This window comes from Carettochelys insculpta, chromosome 23 (genome assembly GCF_033958435.1).
Source record: "Carettochelys insculpta isolate YL-2023 chromosome 23, ASM3395843v1, whole genome shotgun sequence".
Taxonomy (NCBI): Eukaryota; Metazoa; Chordata; order Testudines; family Carettochelyidae; genus Carettochelys; species Carettochelys insculpta.
In genome coordinates this window covers 9,216,170-9,237,804 of record NC_134159.1, presented here as the reverse complement: position 1 = coordinate 9,237,804, position 21,635 = coordinate 9,216,170, and the positions used below count along the sequence as shown (strand labels likewise).

General features: G+C 41.0%; 1 protein-coding gene across 10 annotated transcripts in view; it reads right to left on the bottom strand.

The window, feature by feature from the left end:
- The window catches only part of VPS13D (vacuolar protein sorting 13 homolog D), a 225,761-nt gene that overhangs the window by 203,647 nt on the left and 479 nt on the right, over positions 1–21,635 (bottom strand). For 7 of the 10 annotated variants that reach the window (XM_074975870.1, XM_074975874.1, XM_074975877.1 and 4 more), the window contains exons 2-11: positions 17,625–17,791; positions 14,306–14,383; positions 13,796–13,986; positions 8,545–8,625; positions 7,195–7,311; positions 6,766–6,870; positions 5,368–5,538; positions 5,093–5,193; positions 4,104–4,272; positions 199–291 (exon numbers count right to left, since the gene is read on the bottom strand). In XM_074975870.1, the coding sequence (XP_074831971.1) occupies positions 199–291; positions 4,104–4,272; positions 5,093–5,193; positions 5,368–5,538; positions 6,766–6,870; positions 7,195–7,311; positions 8,545–8,625; positions 13,796–13,986; positions 14,306–14,383; positions 17,625–17,721 (1,203 nt within the window). In that variant the 5' untranslated portion in view covers positions 17,722–17,791. Of the gene's footprint in view, positions 1–198; positions 292–4,103; positions 4,273–5,092; positions 5,194–5,367; positions 5,539–6,765; positions 6,871–7,194; positions 7,312–8,544; positions 8,626–13,795; positions 13,987–14,305; positions 14,384–17,624; positions 17,792–20,721; positions 20,790–20,871; positions 21,327–21,635 lie in introns of those variants that run through there. The other 3 variants (XM_074975872.1, XM_074975871.1, XM_074975880.1) reach the window with 3 other exon arrangements.

Here is a 21,635-nt window from a genome sequence, read left to right as displayed (position 1 = left end):
AGACACACTAACAAATGCACTCAGCAAATCTCTGTTGAGGATTCTGAGCTTGGGTTGTGGTTTCAGCACTAGCATCACACTGCTCAGCAGGAATAAACAGTACATGATAGAAAATGTTTACAATGAGTAAAATACAACTTCATGTAACACTGCACTTTTAGGTTTTCAATATTAACCAGTGTACAGAAAGTCACTCACCTCAGCTGCTTCATGAAATTTGTCATAAACAATCTCACGTAAAATCTTCACCTCCTCATATGTCTGCTCTTCTTCAATACGATGCATTTCTTCCTGCAGTGGCAAAAAGGTGTGTTTGTGCTGGTTCACAAACAATTAGAGCTTTATACTCCTCAAAAATGTACATCAGAGAAGGATTCTTTCCATCATCTTGGATTTAGCAGAACAAATGCACTGATTTTCACTGCGACGTGCCCTCCTAAATCCTGTAGGCCAATTTGAAAATCTCCAGAGAGGAGCTTTGTGACTTTGTCCTCACCCACAACTCTCTCAGATTTGGGGACAAATTATACCTTAAAATCAGTGGCACTGCTATGGGCACCTGCATGGCCCCACAGTACACGCCAACATTTTTATGGCTGACCTAGAACAACGTTTTCTCAGTTCTCATCCCCTAGCGCCCCTCCTTTACCTGTGCTACATTGATGACATCATCATCATCTGGACCCATGGGAAGGAGGCTCTTGAAGAGTTCCACCATGATTTCAACAGTTTCCACCCCACCATCAACCTTAGCCTGGAGCAGTCCACACAAGAAATTCACTTCCTGGATACTACTGTGCAGATAAGCAACGGTCACTTAAATACCACCCTATACCAAAAACCCACGGACCGCTATGCTTATCTACACACCTCCAGCTTCCATTCAGGGCACACTACACGATCCACTGTTTACAGCCAGGCACTACAGTATAACCGTATTTGCTCTGATCCATCAGACAGAGACAAACATCTACCAGACCTTTACCAAGCTTTCCTCAAACTACAATACCCACGTAAGGAAGTGACGAAACAGACTGACAGAGCCAGACGGGTACCCAGAAGCCACCTTCTACAAGACAGGCCTCGCAAGGAAAACAAGAGACCACCACTGATCATCACATACAGCCCCCATCTAAGGCCTCTCCAGCACATCATCAGTGATCTGCAACCCATCCTGAACAATGATCTTTCACTCTCACACACCTTGGGACGCAGGCCTGTTCTCACCTATAAACAGCCTGCCAACCTTAAACAAATCCTCACCAGCCACCACAAATCACAAACCAGTGACTCTAGGCCCGGAACCAGCCCCTGCAACAGTCCTCGCTGCCAACTCTGCTCACATAATCTACACCAGTGACATCATCATAGGACCTAACACCAACTATACCATCAGGGGCTCCTTTACCTGCACATCTACTAATATAATATATGCCATCATGTGCCAGCAACGCCCCACTGCAATTTACATTGGCCAAACTGGACAGTCTCTCCATAAAAGAATAAATGGACATAAATCAGACATCAGGAATGGTAATGTACAGAAGCCTGTGGGGGAACACTTAAATCTCCCTGGACACTCAGTGGCAGATTTAAGGGTGACAGTCCTGAAACAAAAAAAATTTCAAAAATCAAATGGAGAGAGAAATCTCGGAGCTGCAATTTATTTGCAAATTTGACACCATTAACCATGGATTAAACAGAGACAGAGTGGCTCGCAGCTTACAAAGGCAGTTTCTCTGCTCTGGATGCTAATATCTCCCCATCAGACTCTGACGAAGGCTCACATCTCACAAAGTCTGATCTGACTTGTTTTTTCTTTTTTTGATACATACTATTGATAATGGGCCATTTCCACCTTGCTGAATAGACCTTGTCAGCTCTGGCCTTTGCTCTTACTGGGACCCCACTCTTTAAGTAGCCCTCTGAAACCACCACCCCCAACTCATGCATCTGATGAAGCAGCTCTTTGCCCATGAAAGCTTGTGCTCCAAAATATCTGTTAGTCTATAAAGGTGCCACAAGACTTCTTGTTATTCTCAAAGCTACAGACTAACATGGCTACCTCTCTGATACAGAGAGGATACTGGTACACAGCCATGTAATAGGAATCAAAGTCAATTTCTTCATTTAATATACAATTAAACAACACAAATATGCATCTATGGTACAGGTATGTAAGAGCAAACATTGGAGTTGAATTAACAAATATGGACAAGGAAAGCTATTAAACTATTTTCTGTGAAGAGAACTCATTCCATACACACTCTTGTGCCAACTCTGGTATGATAAAGTCTTTAATGATGGTCAACAACACAGAGCATGTGTGATAGTGAAGAGCACTGCACAATAGGACTTGCAACCATAGCAGAGGGAGCCCAGTGTGCATGCGCACGCACGCACGCACAGAGAGAGGTTTAGTATTGTTTCCAAATTTTGTGACTGGGTATATAAATGCTCAAATCCAATTTCAAAGAAAACTGATAAAATCCTAAGTACAATTTTACAAAATTAATGAAATATACATTAAAAAAACCTACATTAAAATTACTCAAGTTACAGAGTTCAAGCTTCCCTGTGAACGGAATGTGACAGGGGTTCTGTGGACAAAGTGGTATAATGCAATTCAAGATAGTATCAAACTGCACAGGCATAAAGGAACCAAAATGAAGGCTGCATCAGCAATCATATCTGAAATTCCTCAGTTCCCGAGTGCTTTATTTTGCAAACCTAAACACTCCTGTAGCACGTGTTTTTTGTACAATATTTTCTAGGTGTGCCTGTTTTCTTTAAACAAAGGTTTTTAAAGCATTCTGTGATTTACTGCCAACAACCCATCTACTCTGCTGCACCAAAAAGGGTTCAACCCTGAACCTTCAACACCGTTTGAATGCCTAACTTTGTTAGGTGGTTGAAGCAGGATGTAATACCAGGATTATATCTTCCTGATCAGGAGGGAAGAGGAAATAATAGCGTAGAGCAGAGCTGCCAGGTATTCCCAAAAAAGTAAGCCAGCAGCATGGGCCTAGTGCCTTGGAACGCTTGCATTCATTTACTTTGACATTTTGCAAATTAAAACGCAGATGGCAATTTTCAAATATTCATGGCTCAGTCAAACCTAAATGAAATGTCACAAAACAAGTAAAAGGCATGTCTCTGGCCACCAGAGCTCCCTCCCTGGTGACTTTCAAAGCCCTGTGCTGGAAATTTAAAATAAATTCATAAGAATATCAGATAAAGGAAAGCGTTAAGAAATCTAAACACAGGGGTCACTATCAGCTCCTTTAGTGACCGGGTTTGTAAAGATTTCCAAAGCATTGGCACATTTCGATGTTCCTTGCTCATATGAATAAACCTTCTTTATTAATGAAAGTAGGGAACAAATGAGAACAAAAGGTCTAAAGCATTGAATCCCTTCTCAGAAGTACCATAACTTTAACTTAAATTCCAAATACCTAATAATACAGCAAATTGCAGGAAAGCTGAATAGCAACTCTGTCTTCCAGTTGCAAATAAAATCTCGTAATAACTACCTTAAACATAAAAATTTCAATTTTTCCTATGCTTCCCACTTCCAGCAAGTAAGGCTTTGGACACTACCTAGTCTTGCATTTTGAGTTTCGTAGATCAGAGAGGTAGCTGTGTTAGTCTGTATATTCGAGAACAAGACAATGTCCTGTGGCACCTTACAGACTAACAGATACTTTGGAGCTTATGCTTATGAAAGCTTATGCTCCAAAACATCTGTTAGTCTATAAGGTGCCACAGGACTTCTTGTTGTTCTCGAAGTGTACGTAGAAGTTTCATTCTTAATCTACGAAATTACCAGCATGAACAATTAGTGAAAAAGCACCACTTGTAAGAAACAAGGAACAGCTCAGTATTATTGTTTACAATACAACCAGATTTTGTAAGTGTTACAAACAATTTGCTGACACACAAGAGATTGTTTAGTAAATTTAAAATAGTTCTACAGTTAAAACTGAGGTAAATTTTAAAAGAAAAACATAAGCAAGATGCATTTAAAACTTCATTTCAAAAAGATGTTGGGGTCACATACTGAACTGCTATCTATACTATATAGTATTTGCAAATACCAGTACCTGTTCTGCAGTAGACAGTGAGATGCCTTGTAACTTATTGTAATACATATGTGTGTAAGACACCGCATCTTGGGCTCGGTGTAATGCAAAGTCCCAAGTAGAACGTTGCCTCTGTTCTCTGATCTCTGAAAGATTTGCATTCAAAGCAAAGATCCACCATTCTCGGCAGCTGAAACATGACAAATGAATACATTTCCAGTTAGCGTGATTCTCAAGCCAGGCAAGAGTGGATGAGAAAAACAGAAGGTCACAAACCAGGAAAGGTACCAAACAAATGGGCACCACAGCCCCAAAGGCACACCAATCAGCATGTCCTCCTACTACAGTAAAAAAAAATGTTATTTTCTTTTCATCAGCTCCTGTTACTTAATCTTGATATAGAGCTGTGATTTAATGGTGTGGGACTCCCCATCTTATTTCGGGGCGGGTAGGGGAGGGGGCCAATTCATTCCAAAGCAGCAAGAGGCAAAGCTCCCGTATTAGTTTCATTAAGTGTTTCTAGCATAACAAGAAATGCTGTGGCACCTCAGACTAACACATATTTTGAAGCATAAGCTTTCGTGAGCAAAGACCTACTTCATTCATGCATCTGATGAAGCGGGTCTTTGCCCACGAAAGCTTATGCTCCAAAATATCTGTTTGTCTATAAAGGTGCCACAGCACTTCTTGTTGTTATTGAAGATACAGATTAACACGGCTATCTCTCTGATATTAAATGCTTCTCTCACAAGAATCACAGCTTTGGATCATGAAACTTATTTTGGGTAAAAATCCAAATTAAATATATGGCAATAATTCACCAGGTAGAGCATAAAATATTAGACCTAATTTAAATATACTTCTGAATTCTGTGCACAATCACAACCTACCACCTTTATGATTTTTGCCCTAAATTTTTCCCCAGATATGTAAAAAATAAACATGACTAAATAAAAGGGTGTTCTACATATTACATAAAAATATAAGTAGTATAAACAAAAAAAACTTACTTGCCAGATATCATAACCTTTGGTTTCCATTTCCTGAATTTTAGCTGTCTCTCTTTTCTATCCAGCTCCTTTAAGAACTCCATGATTTGCTGATACTGCATCTTTTATTAAAACAGCATACAAATAAATTAAGCTATGTTAATAGTATTGAAATTAAAAAATACCCTGATAATCTATGTGCACAATGATTCAATCAATTTTATATTCTGTGGTCCAAATAAATATAACATCTAAAGCATAGTCTGGAGAAGGGCTATACTGCGAAATCATTTTACCTGTGAAAGTTTTAAGGGTATTGTCTCAAGCTGGATATCACACTCAAGCCGTGGTGTATGTCGTGACGTTAAAGGCTCCTTAGAACAGTTTCGCTTGAGAAGAGCTGAAGTACATACAGGTTCCATGATATAATTGTGATCACGGCTCTCCATACTTTTGTCCATTGCTTCCTGTGAGTTATAAGAAAATTCAGTCTATCATTACATAAAACACACAAAATTATTTATATGACTTGATCAGCCTATAAAGATTCTACTGGATGATGGGATGCCATCTGCTTTAACCAGGCTTTCGCCTCATAAAATTATTCTTATCTAAACAAGATTACCTCTGTGATAAATGTGAACCTCTAATCCAGCAACCCTGGGAAACAAGGGGTGAGAGGGGAAAGAAAGCAGCAGTGCACAGAGCTACTTGTGCCTTCTCCTGCCAGAGTTAGTACAATGGGTTTTCCTGAATTAGAGACATCAGGAGTACAGAGGTTATTGTGCAGTTTTGGAAAGTATTCATACAGTGACATAACTGTGCAAGGCACCTCACAAACTATATTACTATGCACTTCTAGAGTGTCTAAGGCCTCGGAGCCTTTTATGAAAAATAATTTAGTCTCGTAACACTATTATGGAGATAAGAAAACCATTTTCCCCATTTCATAGACAAAGAGTAGGGGCCTAAGACGACGAAATGACATACCAAAGATTGTTCAGAAAGTGGGGGAAATGCTGGTCCCTTTCTTCAGATGAAGCCATACTTTGCAAAGTAATTAAAAAGAAAAATCGCATGTCTGTCCCTAAGCACCCACAAACACCTATCCTGAAGCAAGATCCACTCAGATACACTCAAACCCTGAACAGACTCCCACTGACTTTAATGGAATTCCATGTATAAGATCCAATAACAACACTGAGGTCTACATTAGACCAAGAACACATCATTACAAATGAAAAGGCAGAACAAGGAGACCAGTGAACACAAAAGAGAGGAAAACCTGCAATTACAGAGAGTTATATGACAGCGTATTATCTTAGTAGATTAATTTTGCTTGTTTAATATGTAGGTATTTTTCTTTATTATATACATGCTGACTTTTTATTTTAGTTTATAGTTGTAGTACCATTGGCAGGTCTCATGGAAGCAGCATGGTTTAAGGAGGGCTTTTAAAAATGAGAAGTTAAATACGCAACGTCAAGTTCAGTTTTTACTTAGTCCCACACTAATCTTTCCATTAAGTATATGAATCCATGAATTTACAATTTCAGTTGCTCCAAATTGTTCTGGTCCAAAAAACACTATAAAATATACTTTTCATTGTATTACATGCTGAAGGCAGAATACACAAATCTTCATTTCCTCCACACACAAGTAACTATTGTGCCTTCAAAATATTCATCTCATACCTGTAGCCCTGCAAGAGGCAAGTCTCCCAATAAAGTGCAGTGAGTATCCCAATAAATACTGAAGTCAGCAACATCCAACTGCTTTTTCCGCATCAACTTCTCTACCTTTATTGAAAAAATTTGAACTCAGTCACAACGTATCAAATGAAATGTGACAAATTATTTTAAATCTGACTGTATTGTGTTCACCATTAAAATACTTATTATAGAACATGCACCTGTTTTAGACTTCATCCTGATATCTATAAAAATTCTTAACACTGTTGCTTTATAGAAAATTATTTGTGTTAATTGTTTAATAGTAATCCCTGTATTACATATGAAAAACAGGAAAAAGTTACATTTCTCAAATGAAAATGACATCAAAACTTAGTGAGTATGGTTTTCTCATGCAGTGTTAACTTTGACCAATACTTGACATATACTCACAGGCACATTTATAGCATTTTGCATCGATACATTTTTGATGCACACTCCAAAGGCGAAAGGCTGGGAAGGATTCGTGATGCCATCCTCGAAACGCAAATGAACATCCTGAATTTTTAACTGAGAAGAGAAAAAGCGACAAGGAGTAAAAATTGGAGGGTTTTACACTAGAAACAGGTATAATCTCCTGCAATGTTGACAAATTATATTCCAACTGCCTCAGTAATTATAACTCCAAGACTCAAAACCAGATTTATTTAAATGCTTATTCTGTGATGGGATGCTCCTGCCATTTCCTGACTACAATCTCATAAGCTCTAGGCTATATTTCTTTCTTTCTAGGCTATATTTCTTTCTTTCTGTTCCCCCTGGCCTATCCATCTGCCCATATGATATTTTCCATTTTCACAAAACAAGTGAGTCCCTCCTCTGCTGTTTTAGTACAGGTTGAACCTCTCTAATCTAGAGCTCTCTCACCCAGCAACATCCATAATCCAGCATGATTTTAGTTAGTTGGATGACCACTTATCACGGATGTGGCCAAGTTTCCCGTGGTCCCATAAAGTTTTACAGCCACAGGCCTGGGCGCTCAGTGTTCTGTGCTGTTATTTAGCTGCAATTTACCTCTAAATGTCTTAAAAGAGACCAGTAAACAGAGAAAGTGTTGATGATGCTGCTAGAAATATTGACCTCCCATCATCCATAAAATTCTCTCATGCGGCATTGGTCAGGTCCCAATGGTGCCAGAGAAGAGAAGTTCAAGCTGTACTGCCCATGCTTGCAGACCACAGATGCTGTACTCATACAAAAACTCACGAACTCAAATACATTAGCATCTTCAATACAGATTAGAATAAAAATTAGTGCTGCACTAACTGAACATGAAGTGGTGAACTTGAATTAATTTTATATGTGGCAAAAATCTCTTAATGGTCATGGACCCAAATGAATGTGGCTATTACATTGCACAGTAAAGCACGGCTTATTTGGCCCAAGATCTCACATCCACAATATCTAACTTGTGTCATCACTGAAAGTCCTGGTCATTTTTGGTTATTGTTAATGACAACCTTTCACAACTGACTGCTACCTCAGTTACGGTTGCAACTAGCGTATTCTGAGATTTTGAAAAAAAAGCAGTCCAGTAGCACTTTAAAGACTAAGAAAATAATTTCGTAGCTGATGAGCTTTCATGAGACAGACCCACTTCTTCAAGCTCTCTCTGTCTTACTATTCTCAAGTAAGCATCAGTGCATGGAAGCAAATTCTCAATACAGAGCCCTAGCATATTATATACAACACAAACATTATTTAGTAAATAGAATGAAAGATTGAGAGTCCCATTAGACTTACTTCAATGTTCTCTACAATTCTTGTGACTACAGATGCGGTAACTGAATACCAGTAAGACTCTCCTTTCTGCTGTCTTTCTTTCTGAAACAGAGAAAAGAGTTATTTTATTAAAAAGATAACATACTCTCTTTAAACAAAATGTTTGGAAAATAAATTTAAATGCTTACACAGCCGGGAAGGCAGGGGGCTGAATGAGCCGGGGAAACTTTATAATTCATGGAAAGTGCTAGGCAGATGCTATGTTAGGAAAGGACTTATGTTAAAACTCCAATTTAGCAAAACAATGACTTGTGTTAACAAATATCCAGATTGTAATAAAGAATTTTTAAATGTCTCTTGAATGTTTTAACCATTTATGCCATTTGTTTTAAATGGCTTTGTTAAATGAAGCCCAAAGTAAGCAAGTTAGCTTCTTGCTCTGTTCTGATCCTTTAGTATTAAGTTTTCATTGCAAACACTGGCAGGGAATGTTACTTCTAAACAGGAGACTATCTGCACTGAAACAGTCTGTTTTCAGGACATTTTAAAGCTACCACTATTAGCTTTGATTATATTTTTTTGAAAACCACAATTTGGGAAATGAGCTACATAATAATCTTTTGGAACATGGAAGAGCTTTAGTACTAAAAAGTCAAAAATCTATTCAACATCAGTAATTTGTTAATGTTATAGAAAGTGTGCATTAAGACAAAATATTATTATTCACATACTCCACAAGGATAAAGATAGGTGACAGATGCTTTTCTTTATCAGTATAATTACATATTGTCTACTTGTCAGTTTAGGGTTAGAAATTATCTTACAGCTGTACTTAATATCAAACTATCAGAATTAACGATACCAAGAGAAAATATGGTTAGCAAGAAATGTGTAAGAAAATAAGTATAATTAGCTAATGTTTATTTTGTTTACTATTATTTTCAGGTTAAAATGACAAGAGGTGGGGTTGTTTTAACTCCTATTTTGATATTATGAAATATCCCCCAAACACAGAATACCTGCCAACTATTAGGAAGATAGGATTTTAGAAGAAATGTAAAGCAAATAATCCTCAAGAAATTTTTTGTTTTTATTAAACTCTCTCTCTCTCTCTCTCTTAGTATCATATTTTCTTCTTTCAGTCTTATGACTTCTCTCCTGATGTATTTGTGTTTCTTACTCCAGATTGGAGTTAGATATTATAATTTGTAAACAGGGGAAAAAAGAATATTCAGCAGTCCACAGTACATTCCAAACTCCTTGTAATGACCACATCAATCACCAACACAATGTGTGTTCTTAGAAACAGTTTGTGTTTAGTGCTCAGACCGACATAAGCATGGGTTAACAGAACTCGATCAATAATTCACAATAATTAATGTGTTAGGATCAAAGGCCCCGAATTCCTATTATATATGAAAATAAAATATACTTTTCAGAAGTGCTATAAAAATACTTCCCCACATTTAAAACAATACAGGACAACAATAATCAACGTGCGATTTCATATCACCCATCTCATCTTAATGACAAATAAAACCAAAAACAAAATGTTTGAGCTACATATTTACTCTTCCTGTATCTAGGCAGGAGAGTGTTCCACAGCCACAGGCTGTCACTGGAGCACAGCCTGCCTCCCAACCCCTTGACAACGGAGACTGCCTCAATCTCAACTGCCATAACGGGGAACCAGACAACAGTCAATTCCAGACTGGTCCTTCATTTAAGATTTTGCAGATCAGTAGCAGTATTCCCTGTAAGCCGTGAACTTGGCTTGCCATTCAGCAGAGAGTCAGGTGCCAGCCAGCTCATTACCAGAGCACCAACAGCCAGCAGCATGTGTTTCTGCTGGCGGTGCAAATACACGTCTCAGTGTGCATTAAATTTATGCTGCACATGGATGCAAAAACTTAAAGTGTATTTGTGGAACAAAAGGCAGTCAGCACAGTGCATAAAACATGGAAGTAATCAACATTCTCAAGGACTCTGGAAATTGTGCAGCTGTATCATGCAGGTTGCAACTACAGGTTGGACCTCCCTGGTCTGGCACCCTCAGGACCTGAGCCATCCCAAAGAACGGCGTTTGCCAGACTAAGGGAGGTCAAACTGCTGGCAGCTCCCAACGCTGTGACTGCCAGTGGCTCCCTGCCCTGGGGATGGCAGCTGCTCTGCTCCAAGCCACCAGGGCTGCTTGCCACTAGACCAGCTGAGCCCCGAGCCGCTAGCAACCACTGTGGCTGGGGCTCTCTGGTTCAGCAACATCCCGTGGTCCTGCTGGACCAGAGTCCTGTGTAAGAAAGATTCCACCTGTACCAAAAAGGGCTCTCAATTAAAATCCAAAACAATGGGCATATTTGTAACTTATCAAAAGTATGGATCATTGTGGAACGGTCTGGGTCCAAAAATATAGGCTTGTGAAGATCTTGGCGGGGAGGTGGGGAATATACCATGCACAGTTCACAGTAAAAAACGATATATTTTTACTGTGAACTGTACATGGCAGTGTATTCCCTCCCCGGCTCCCTCCAAGATCTTCACAAGTTTATATTATATATAAACAACTTCAAGTGCTAAGCTTACCAAACTTAAGGTAAACCACATTAAATGATCAAGGGAGCTCCTCCAAGCATGCCCAGCCCACTGTGAATCCTTCCATCTGATCTGAGTTGACCTTTAGTCAACTCAAACACTGGGCAGTTGCCAGTAGTGTTACAATGAAATTGCTGAGATCTGAGGCTACATCCACACTGGAGAGCTCATTGACAAAATGCTGGTTTTGTCAATAAAACCTATGGAGCCTCCACACTGCCAAGGCATTCTGTTGACATTAAATCAACAGAACGCAGCACTTTTGTCGACAGCATTCTGCCATTCCCTCATGATGCAGAACGCCTCTATCAACAGCGATCTGTGGATAAAAAGCCAATCTAGACATTCTGGGGGACCTTCTGTCAACAGAAAAGGCCTCCAGGGCACTGGGCAGTTGCCCTGATGGACACCCTGTCCACAGCAATCAGCGCTCTATGGTCCCTGCCTCTGGCCAACGCTAAAGCTGCAGGAAGCCCCGGAAACCCCGTGGCAGGAAGCTGAGAGGGTGGGTGCAGCAGGACTACAGACTGCAGTCCCCCACACCCTCACAGCCACTCCTTTTCATCGAGCCAGCACAGATGGCAGACCAGCAGACACCCCACAACCCCACAGGACGCTGTTAGAGGGGGCCCTCTGGGGACCAGCTAGAGGGGACCCAGGAGCCACCTTTGGGAACAAAATGTCAGGCCCTCTCCTTGACTGGGCCCAAGGTCCAGGACCTGCTGCACATGTGGGGCAAGGCACAGACTCTCCTCAACCAAGCCAAGAGGAGGAATGCCCCCCTGTACGCCTGGCTGGGGGCCACCCAGCCCACACCATGGAGCAGGTGCAGGCCAAAGTCAAAGAGCTTTGGCAGGGCTACATCCAGGCCAGCAACGTCAGGTGGAGGACAGGGGCAGGACCCAGCACCTGCCCCTACTACCAGGAGCTGCATGAGCTCTTGAGGGCAGTTAACACCACCCCACTAACCACCCTTGTCGACACTGCAGAGGAGTTCCTCCCCAAGAGCTGGAGGAGGAGGTGGAGGACCAGGAGCACCCTGGGACCCAACCCCCACCAGAGCCAAAGGCAGAGATGCAGTCTGAGGCCAGCAGCAGCATACTGGTCATTGCCCTGGACTCAGGCCCCTCCAGTGAGGCCACCTCCAGGGCATTCGCAGAACTGTTTGAGGGACCCTCCAGTAAGTACCCCGCCCGTCATACACCCCAGGGTGTGGGAGGCAGGCACAGATGGGGCGTGCTGTGCACATCTCCAGGCCAAGGTGGGAGGAGCCTCATGCTGGGGTCCCAGCACCCGGAACCATGCACAAGGCAGTGTCCCCCATCTGGACCCAGCAGGCAGCCCCTGGGGGAGGGGTGCCAGCCTGCTGCCAGCCTCACAGGAGGCCGGACAAGCCCCAGGCCCTGGGGGTTGGGAGAGCACCAGCCCCTGGCACGGCTGGAAGCAGGCTAGTCACATGGGGCTGGCATGACCCAACACACCAAGGAGCATGGCTCCCAGGCAGTGCAATCCACACATGCCTGCTTTCCCAGGACACCCCCATCCCTTGGCCCAGGGACGGGTGTTGATTGCTGCACATGGTGGGGGGCCAGGCCTTAGGGGCTACATTGTGTGAGTGACTGACCATCTCCCCTCCTTGTCTTCCTTACAGCTGGACCTGCACTGACTGAGGGCCAAGCCAGCCCCTCATCCCTTGCCAGGGCCAGCCAGCCCCACCCCAGGGGTAGAGCGAGCCAGCCCCAAGGCAGCACAAGGGCGAGGCAGCACTCCCACCACTGAGATGGCGGGCCCACAGCCAGAGAGGACATTGCCAGGCACAGGACAACCTCCAGAGGGCCCGCACTGCTGCCTTCTGGAGGCTGATCGACCTTCTCGAGCCAGGGCTGCAGGATAACCAGGAGTAGCAGTCGCAGGCCAGGGACCAACTGATGCCCTGATTTGACAATGTCACTGGCGTCTAGCAGGATAGGATGGCCCAGCCACTCGCAGCAGCCACCCCCACCCCGCCCTGCCAGCCATCCCCTAAGCCCTCCTTGATTTTTGCAAGTGAATGAGAGCCATGCCTGTCCCCTGCCATGCCCAACCCCTGTTGCTCCCAAGGCCCACCCTGCTGCCCCTGCGGTCCCAGACCCCGCCACAGCCCCACCATGCCTTGCTGTGCTCCCGCCCACAAGCCAGCACTGATGGGGACCCCAAGACCAATGCTGCCTGGGGTCCCACTCCCCTGCAGGGTCACAGCCCGCACCACCTCCATGGATCGATGTCCCCTACCCCTGGTCCCAAGCCCCCCGAGATCCACTGTATATAGTTCACTGTTTTTAAGGGCACATCTTGCCAGGGCTCCTGGAAGGGACTGCCAGCCATGTGACCTTGTCTCTGGAGTTCTGGGGGACAATCTGTCAACAGAAATTTTGTCAGAAAATATCTTCCAACAATAACTTCTGTAGACAGATCATTCCAGTGTAGCCATAGCCTGAAATGATCAGACAGATCTGGGTCTCCTCAACCTACTGAGGAAGCCACAGACCATGCTGCCCTATCACTTGCAGATCAAATCACGACTTGGCTTCCTGGATATTGTTAGTGGATTTCAATGTGATCAGTCTTCCATAAAGACAAACACTGCTCTAACAGAAAAACATCAGCTCCTTTACTTTAAAAAGGTAAATCCAACATTACTCACTTTCCATTTTCCTTCCAGTGCTAAAAGAAGAGCTTTCTTGTATTCTCTTTCCAGCAACTTCTCCCTTTCTTCATCAAAATCTTCTTGCTTTTGTGGTGCACCAATTAAGTGAAGCTTTGAGATAGATATCACCCAGGGATCCACATGTGGGCGATAAAAAGGTATCTGGAGTGTTATTTTCCCAATGCAACCTAGAATCACCAAGATGAAATACTGTTAGAATCATGCACACATGAAGTTATAATCTATGTAAAATAAGAAAGCAAAAAAGGTACAATCACTGCAATGTTAACACAGTTTGATCAACATATATTCAGATTACACTGTTTGTCCTAGAATTCAACACTTACATGCAAACTCTAACTTTAAGGTCAGTTCTAGCTATGACTTACATTACTAAAAGATAATAAATGAATCATCAGTGTATGAAATGCTTCATACTTGTAGCATGAACAAAATGAATAATTCCTGTACAGAATAGCTCTCTCACACAAAGGCACAAATACATACCTGCCTTTACTTCAAATGGCAACTCCAATTCCTTCAAGGCATCTTTTTTTAGTGGTAGGTTTTCCAATTCAACAGCACCTGCATCAAGAAGAGAAAGAGCAGTCTGCTGAGCAAAACTAAGTTAGAGACTGCTTGGTGGAGGATTATGAATTTTAATACCATTAACAAGTTATTTCTTTAAAATTAATAAAAATAAATGAATGGGGAAAAATTCTATTTCACAAGCAAAGGAAATCTATCATTTTAAAGAATGAGACAGTTATATGTGATATTTAATATCTGCAATGATTTTCAAACGCCATGTGCCTGAGTTATTTGATATGGTCCCACCATATGTTTCAAGGTACTTAATCTGAATTTCTCCATCAACAGCAAAGCATCTGGAAGGCATTTTTTTTAAATTGATGTTCTCTGGAAATTACAAATATACATGCACATATATATAGACAGACAAGATGATTTTAAACAAGGACACAAGTTTTCAAAACAAGACAAACTTTGACAACAGTGTGTACAGTATGAACCTCTCTAATCCAGCATTCTCTACAATCCAGCATGATTGTAGTTAGCCAAGAGACCGTTTAAGATAGGTGTGGCCTGTCCTAGAACTCAGTGTTCTGTGTCATTTAGCTGCAATTTACCCCTCCATGTCTTCCAAGAGCCCAGTAAGCAAGCATTGGTCAATGCTACTAGACAATATTGACCTCCCAAATTCTCTTGACCTGGCAAATTCTCTTGTTCAGCACCAGTCAGGTCCTGACAGTGCCAAACTAGAAAGGTTCAACCTGTACAGTAAAAAAGAAATAGCATTTTTGTTCTAAAATGTCCCCTACCAAAATTTCAAGTGAGACAACAAGCAGATTAATGGAAATTAAGTTTTAATAAAGATACCTACAGTCATTAATAGCATGGTATAAATAAAATAGTTTTGATAGCAAGGAAAACACATTAATGCCCAACATGCAACAACAGTTTAAATTGTAGCACCTTTGGCCTCCCCAGCAGATAATTATATTTTAATGAAAAGTCCTATACAGTTCATATACCGAATTCATATTTCAGTTTTACACTTTCATATTTCACACTTACACTTCTTCCTTTTAGCTCAAGTAGATCCAGATGACCAAGGGGACTGCCTTCTTAACACTGAATTACCATTTCTAGAAATGATGCTCCTTTCAAATAAATGCATGTATCTATCACTCAAGGGTCAAAAATAGATTCCCTCACAATGTTTTGGACTCAGGAAAGGGGAGGATTTTAGCAATGATAGTGAAAAACATTAAAACAAACAGCATGAAAGGAAAGAAGCAAAGTAGAGGGGAAGGACATTGGTCGGGAAAAGGACAAATAATGGAATGGAAGGCATGAAGCAGAGGGAGGAAAAACTGGCATGGGAAAAAGTCACTGAGAAAAACTTGGCTGGAACCTAGATGCTTACATTCTTAACTCAGGTTAAATTACCTTTAACTTTAGTAGAGCTTCATCTGACTGAGGAACACAAGACGGGGCCCTTAACAAAAACATGGGGCCAACTCTCATAATCCATAAAATGCACACTAATCTCACTGAGTTTAGTAGACACTTCAGAGTATTAATCATAGGGTTTTGTTAGGAAAAGAATAATTACAAGAGAATTAGAAGAATAATTACAACATAAAAATGGTAGTTTCCCAAGGGTTTCAATGGAAGACCATAAGAACCTATTTCATGATATCCTTGAGTTTCTAGTCTCCGATGGTCAGGGAATATTCTTCAATATGAAGGAACTTCACATATTATTTTTATCGCTTCAGTATACTATTCGTATTTTTATCATTATAGCACCCAAAACCTCCAAACAGGAACAAGACTACACTGTGCTAAGCACTGTAAAAATACACAACAGGACTCTATAAAGTTTAACTCTACATGTCATGAACAATATAAAACATATTTCTCCCCTTCTTATTCACCAACCCTATCAATGTACCTGATAACAAGCAAATGACTCACAGGTGGGCCAACCAAGAGTCAAAAAGAACTTAATACACTCTACATTGACGGCCAAAATTCCATTCTAGAATTCGTTGAGTAACCAACAGTAAAACAAACTGACTTCTTACAGCACAAAAAAATTATGTCTCCACAAATGCGAAGGTGAGGGACTATGTTACATAACTCAGTCAAGACTTTTTTTTTTTAAGTAAATCGTGAATTATTGCTCCACCTTTCATGAGCGAGTTAGTGAACATTCAAATAAATTGTCACCATTACCTCCTCTGTATATTCTATAGTGTGAGATGAGATTAAACAAGCATGCGTGCACACACTACCATTGCAACTACATATTGAAAACGATGGCAACTATTAAGCTGCCTATGTTCCATCCAAGCTTGTCTTCAGATCTCTCCCCTCATTCGTCATGCATACCATCCCTATATGCCTGATACAGCTTTCCAATCAATATTTGCCAAGCAGCTTCAAAAATTCTCCTAAAATCCATGTTGCATAGAGCACTTCAGAGACAGAGCTCACGTACTATTGTTAACTTACTAATTTTCAAAAACGTCATGAAAAAGCTCATGTCATCAGCTAGACTCTGTATGATCTTTGATATATGGTCTATAAAAACACTTTAAATATTTTACTCTCTCAAGAATACAATGATTTCCCGAAACATGTGCTATTGCTATTTGATGATAAAAGGAATACCAGTTTAAATAGTATTTACATTGGAAGATGCATCTCATGTTGCAAGCAACTAGTGATTATAACACATAGATTAAATAAAATATTTCCTTCTATTTTGTCACACAAACACACAGGTGTCTAGTACATAATCATTTTCACTGTTCATGGAAGCTGAATATTTGTAAGGCTTTGACTTTCCTTACAAGTAACAACAGCAGCAAAACTGAAAATGAAACAAAAGAGGCAGCAGACAAGTCTATGCGTACATAAAAAAGGGTGTGCCTCAGCACATTTTGAGTTGTTGCTCTTGGGTATGCCCAGAAGCCCCTTCAAATCATCGAGTACAGCAGAAGAGAAACTCCATATACACTGTTATACATTTCAAAAACAAACTCTCAATACACCATAAATCGGGTAAGTCTGTCCTGGGCAACAGTAAACAAAGTGTCTCATGGACCACACATAGAGCCCTGATGGGCCCCATGTGGCCCATGGGCCGCAGGTTGCCCACCATCATGCTAAACAGTAAAAAATATGTAAAATATATTCAGTATATTCATTGCAGCTTTTTATTAATACAAAATAATTCTATCAATATAATTCTTAAAATATAAAACAGAGACAAAACAATGCCATTAACCCTTACCCTTCAGAAGAGCTACTGAAAGTTGGTCAGTGTTCAGGTTATTGACATATTTGCCCAAATAGGTGTTGATGACCCAGGCTACCAGCCCCTCCAACATGATTGTATGCTGGGATGGTTGACTAACAGTCTGTTGTCACTCTCTGTTCCATAATTCAGTTGTATTCTGTCTTAAATGAGAAAGAGAAACGTCTCAGTGATACACTAAACCAGCTCTCAAAACATTTCCCACCTTCCAACACAGAGAAATCATGACACAAATTAAAATAATTTTTACTTTAATCTTCTCATCCCAAAAGTATTTGAAAATTAATGTGAAATACAAAATGTTGTCCTAAAGCAACTGTTTTAAAAATGTAAGAATTTTGCTATGCACATTTACTTTTAATTACCCTGATAATCCTAGGTCAGAGCGTACTGCAATGAAGTGATTATTTACACTGATTTTAGTTTTACAATATTATGGGAGTTCCTACAGTCTAATACCACCTCTCCAGCTGCAACATTTATTATGGTAGACCGCAATGTGTCTTAAACCCTTTTCCTCATGAAGATTTGTCGTGCTTTGGTGATTAAAACACCAAGTCGAGGGACCTAGTAACTAAAGCTCTGGCCACAACTCAGGAAACATGGATTCTATTCCCATCTCTGCTGCTAGCCTGCTCAGTAACCTTGAGCAAACCACTTCACTTCTCTGCACCTCAGCTTCCCCAGATGCAAAAAGGAGGTAATAATACTGGCCTGTGCTCTAAAACACTTTGAGATATACTGATCAAAGTATTACAGAAGAGAATACGTAAGTATAACATCTACTCAGTATAGAATCATTATACAAAAATTAATCTTTGAGTCCTTCATACTGCAGCACTGTCCTGTTTTGAAGCAATACAAGACAAGGTACCACGTTGTCTTTTCTGCCTTCTCAGAGGAAGGAGACTGAAAACCAGCACTTGTGGATGCAGATTAATGTACTGTCTCAGTACCCTTGTACCTCTTCCTCAAATCCCACAGCTAACCCTTCCCCAGGTACTTCAACTTTGGAAACTGCGGCTGGAAGGGAGGGTGGTCACTCTCTGCAGTTGTTCTCTCCCCAGATTTTATGTACAGCTTCACATCATGTCCATGTGTGCATGTGCACTCAAATTATTTTTATTGCTTATTAATATGGATCTTGTCAATATTATTTGCTGTCCCAGCTCTAGCCTGTGTAAAACTCCCTGAACAAGATTCCCAGGAGCAGCAGCTCGCAGTGAAAATCCTTGTAGCCTGCTCTGTGAAGAGGCTGGAAATGGCAGTAGGAAGCCAATGCCCTTGTCCTGTGGATCTCAGGGAATGACAGGTTTTCCAGGAATGGTGAGCCACGCTTCCAGCCTTTTCTATTATAGGAAGAGAATCCCAAAACTCCCTGAAAGAAGAGTTCACTGGAAACTCCGTAAGTGAAAACGGATGGATTTCCTGTCCTCTAAAAACCTGCTGCTTGGTAGAAAGTAATCTGGCCTTAGGAAGGAGGGGCGGTGGGGGGCGGGGGCGGAGAATGGGCAATTTAATCCTAACTTTTACCTAGCTCTGTGCAGATACAAATGTAAGCACATGCCTTCTTTCAGTACACTTCTACACACTACATATTGTATACAGCTATCATAAAAAACTAGAATGATACACCTCATAAATATACATTTAGTAATTCCAGTTTGAAATATTTATGTTGTACTTCTTTTGTTGGTCTTATAAGTGCCCTGAATAACAGGTAATTTTGTTAATAAAATAAGAAGCCCTTTGACCATGCTGTGAAGCCAGCAGCCCTGCTAAAAAGAAGCTGAGTGGAAGTGTGTTGAAAGTGTAGTGTGTATACACAGAAAGCTCAACTCCAGGTCCCAATTTTAGAAACTGATTTATTTCAGAGAATCCACACACTCAGCAATGTAAATGCATGCAATGAACCCTAGGGATCTACCTGTGTGAATCAGCTTAAAGGACAGGGTTTTATTTCTTTGTGGCACTCTTATAAACACTTGCAAAACAAATTACTTATTTTCTTGTCTGCTGTGGTTCAATACACTCAGGTAACACCGAAAGCTTAACATGACCTTACAGTTTTTAAATGGTACTGACAAGATGCTAAAGCTAAAACATACATTTTTGACAGTGGTCACACTTCCAAACTTTTACCCTCACAATCATTATCAGACTTTTCTATTTCAATCCATGCTGCTGCCAGAAAATAAAAAGGCATATTTTAATTTATGCCTCACAGCACTGTCGCTGAAGTCAAATGCATAACTATCATTACTGTCAATGTGAGCAGGACCCAACACTTACATAAACATTTGTAAACAAAAGGTGAATACAATGTCTGATGTGAAAAAATGCTGTACGTATCCCTGCTTTATTAACTGGGTGGCTGGGGATGCATCTTTCCCCAAGGCAATACAAATAATTTTTTTAAAACATGGAATTGCAAGTAGTTAAAGTGAAAGACATACTTAGAGCAGGATAAAGGGAAATTATTAATCTGAGATCCAATTTTTATATTAAAAAACAAGGTTTTTCCATTGCTAATTTGAGTTTTACTTGATTGAGGGGTGGAACAGGAATGTTCTCATTTTTCAAACATCACTGAACCCCACTTCTATTAAACCCCAACTCCAAACGTTCGATTCCTCTTCAGCATTAAAAACCTTAACATAGAATTGCTCTAAGACTGAAAAGTGAAACTGACTAGAACTAAAAGTAAAACACAAACAACTTAAAACAATGCAAAGTAAATTAAACTATGAAAACAAAAAACACAGAGTCAAGGATTTCATTACTTTAAATGATCAGACCTTTTGTCTTTAAGTGTCTTTAATAGCTTCCATAAGCAATGCTAGCTACACTCCACAAATTGAAGTCTTGTCTTTCATATAGCAGACTGGCATACAACAAAACTTTACACTTTAAGTTGAGGTTGAAATTGCAGCTCTGACTAACAAAGTAAAAGTTTTAACCAACATGTAAGCAATATCCATACCCTTCCCACTCCACCCTTCAGAGGGAAAAGTAGAGGCAAAAATCAAGATGATAACCTAGAGACAGTGTTGAGACAGAGTGGATACATTACCAAAAAACAGGATCATGTGAAAAAGAAGAGACACACTTCTGCAAGTCATCATACTTGAATTTAACTAAGTCTGGCTTTAGTTTAAGTTAACTTTGAAATATATACTATCTTACTTGAAAAAATACTCAAGAAAAGTGAATAAACATTTACCAGGAAGGGCAAAAGTAGTAGAGACTGTACTGAGAAAAAACAGGAGACTATGTCAAGTAATCCCATAAACCTAATGATTCTTTGGAGAGAAGTGGACTTTTAAATGTGTCACAGGCCTTGCAGGATATTATTATTATGGTGAATGGGCTCTGCCACCTCCCTGTTAATGTGACACCCGTGGGAAGGGTCGTTAGTGCAGAGTCAACCTTAAGGGGTTGTTGCCAGGGGTTGTGGTGGGTGAACACCTTGCTATACAGTATGCAGGGAATGGTGGGTAGTAAACCCCTAGTAAAAGGTAGATCCCAGTGGCACGAGCCAGAGAAAGGTGACCTTGCTAAAATTACAACAGGATCTGCCCCAGAAGCCTGGGGTTACACAATCACTGCAAAAGTGCTTAGGTGTGCCAGGGCAGGCAGAGGTGCTGAAGCCAGGCTTTTAAAAGGAAAATAACAGAGGGCAGGCCTCCCTGGTGCCAGAACCTAGCAAGGGAGCCAGAGAATCCCGGCTGGGGGCATCCCTCTAAGAGATGTTACCTGGAGAAAGGGCTTAAGGGAGAACTTGGGATGAGGGAGTCACTCTGAGGGCAAGGGAGGTGGGGAAAACACTGTCTGAGGGCCAGGCCTCCAGGAAAGCTAATGGGGGACCGACGGTTGGGGAGAGTAATCTCTGAAGGCTGGGGCCCCGGGCGGGGGACGTGGGGTGGTCACACTGAGGGCCAGACCCCTAGGGGAGTTAAGGGCAGGTGTGGAGGTCACTCTCAGCAA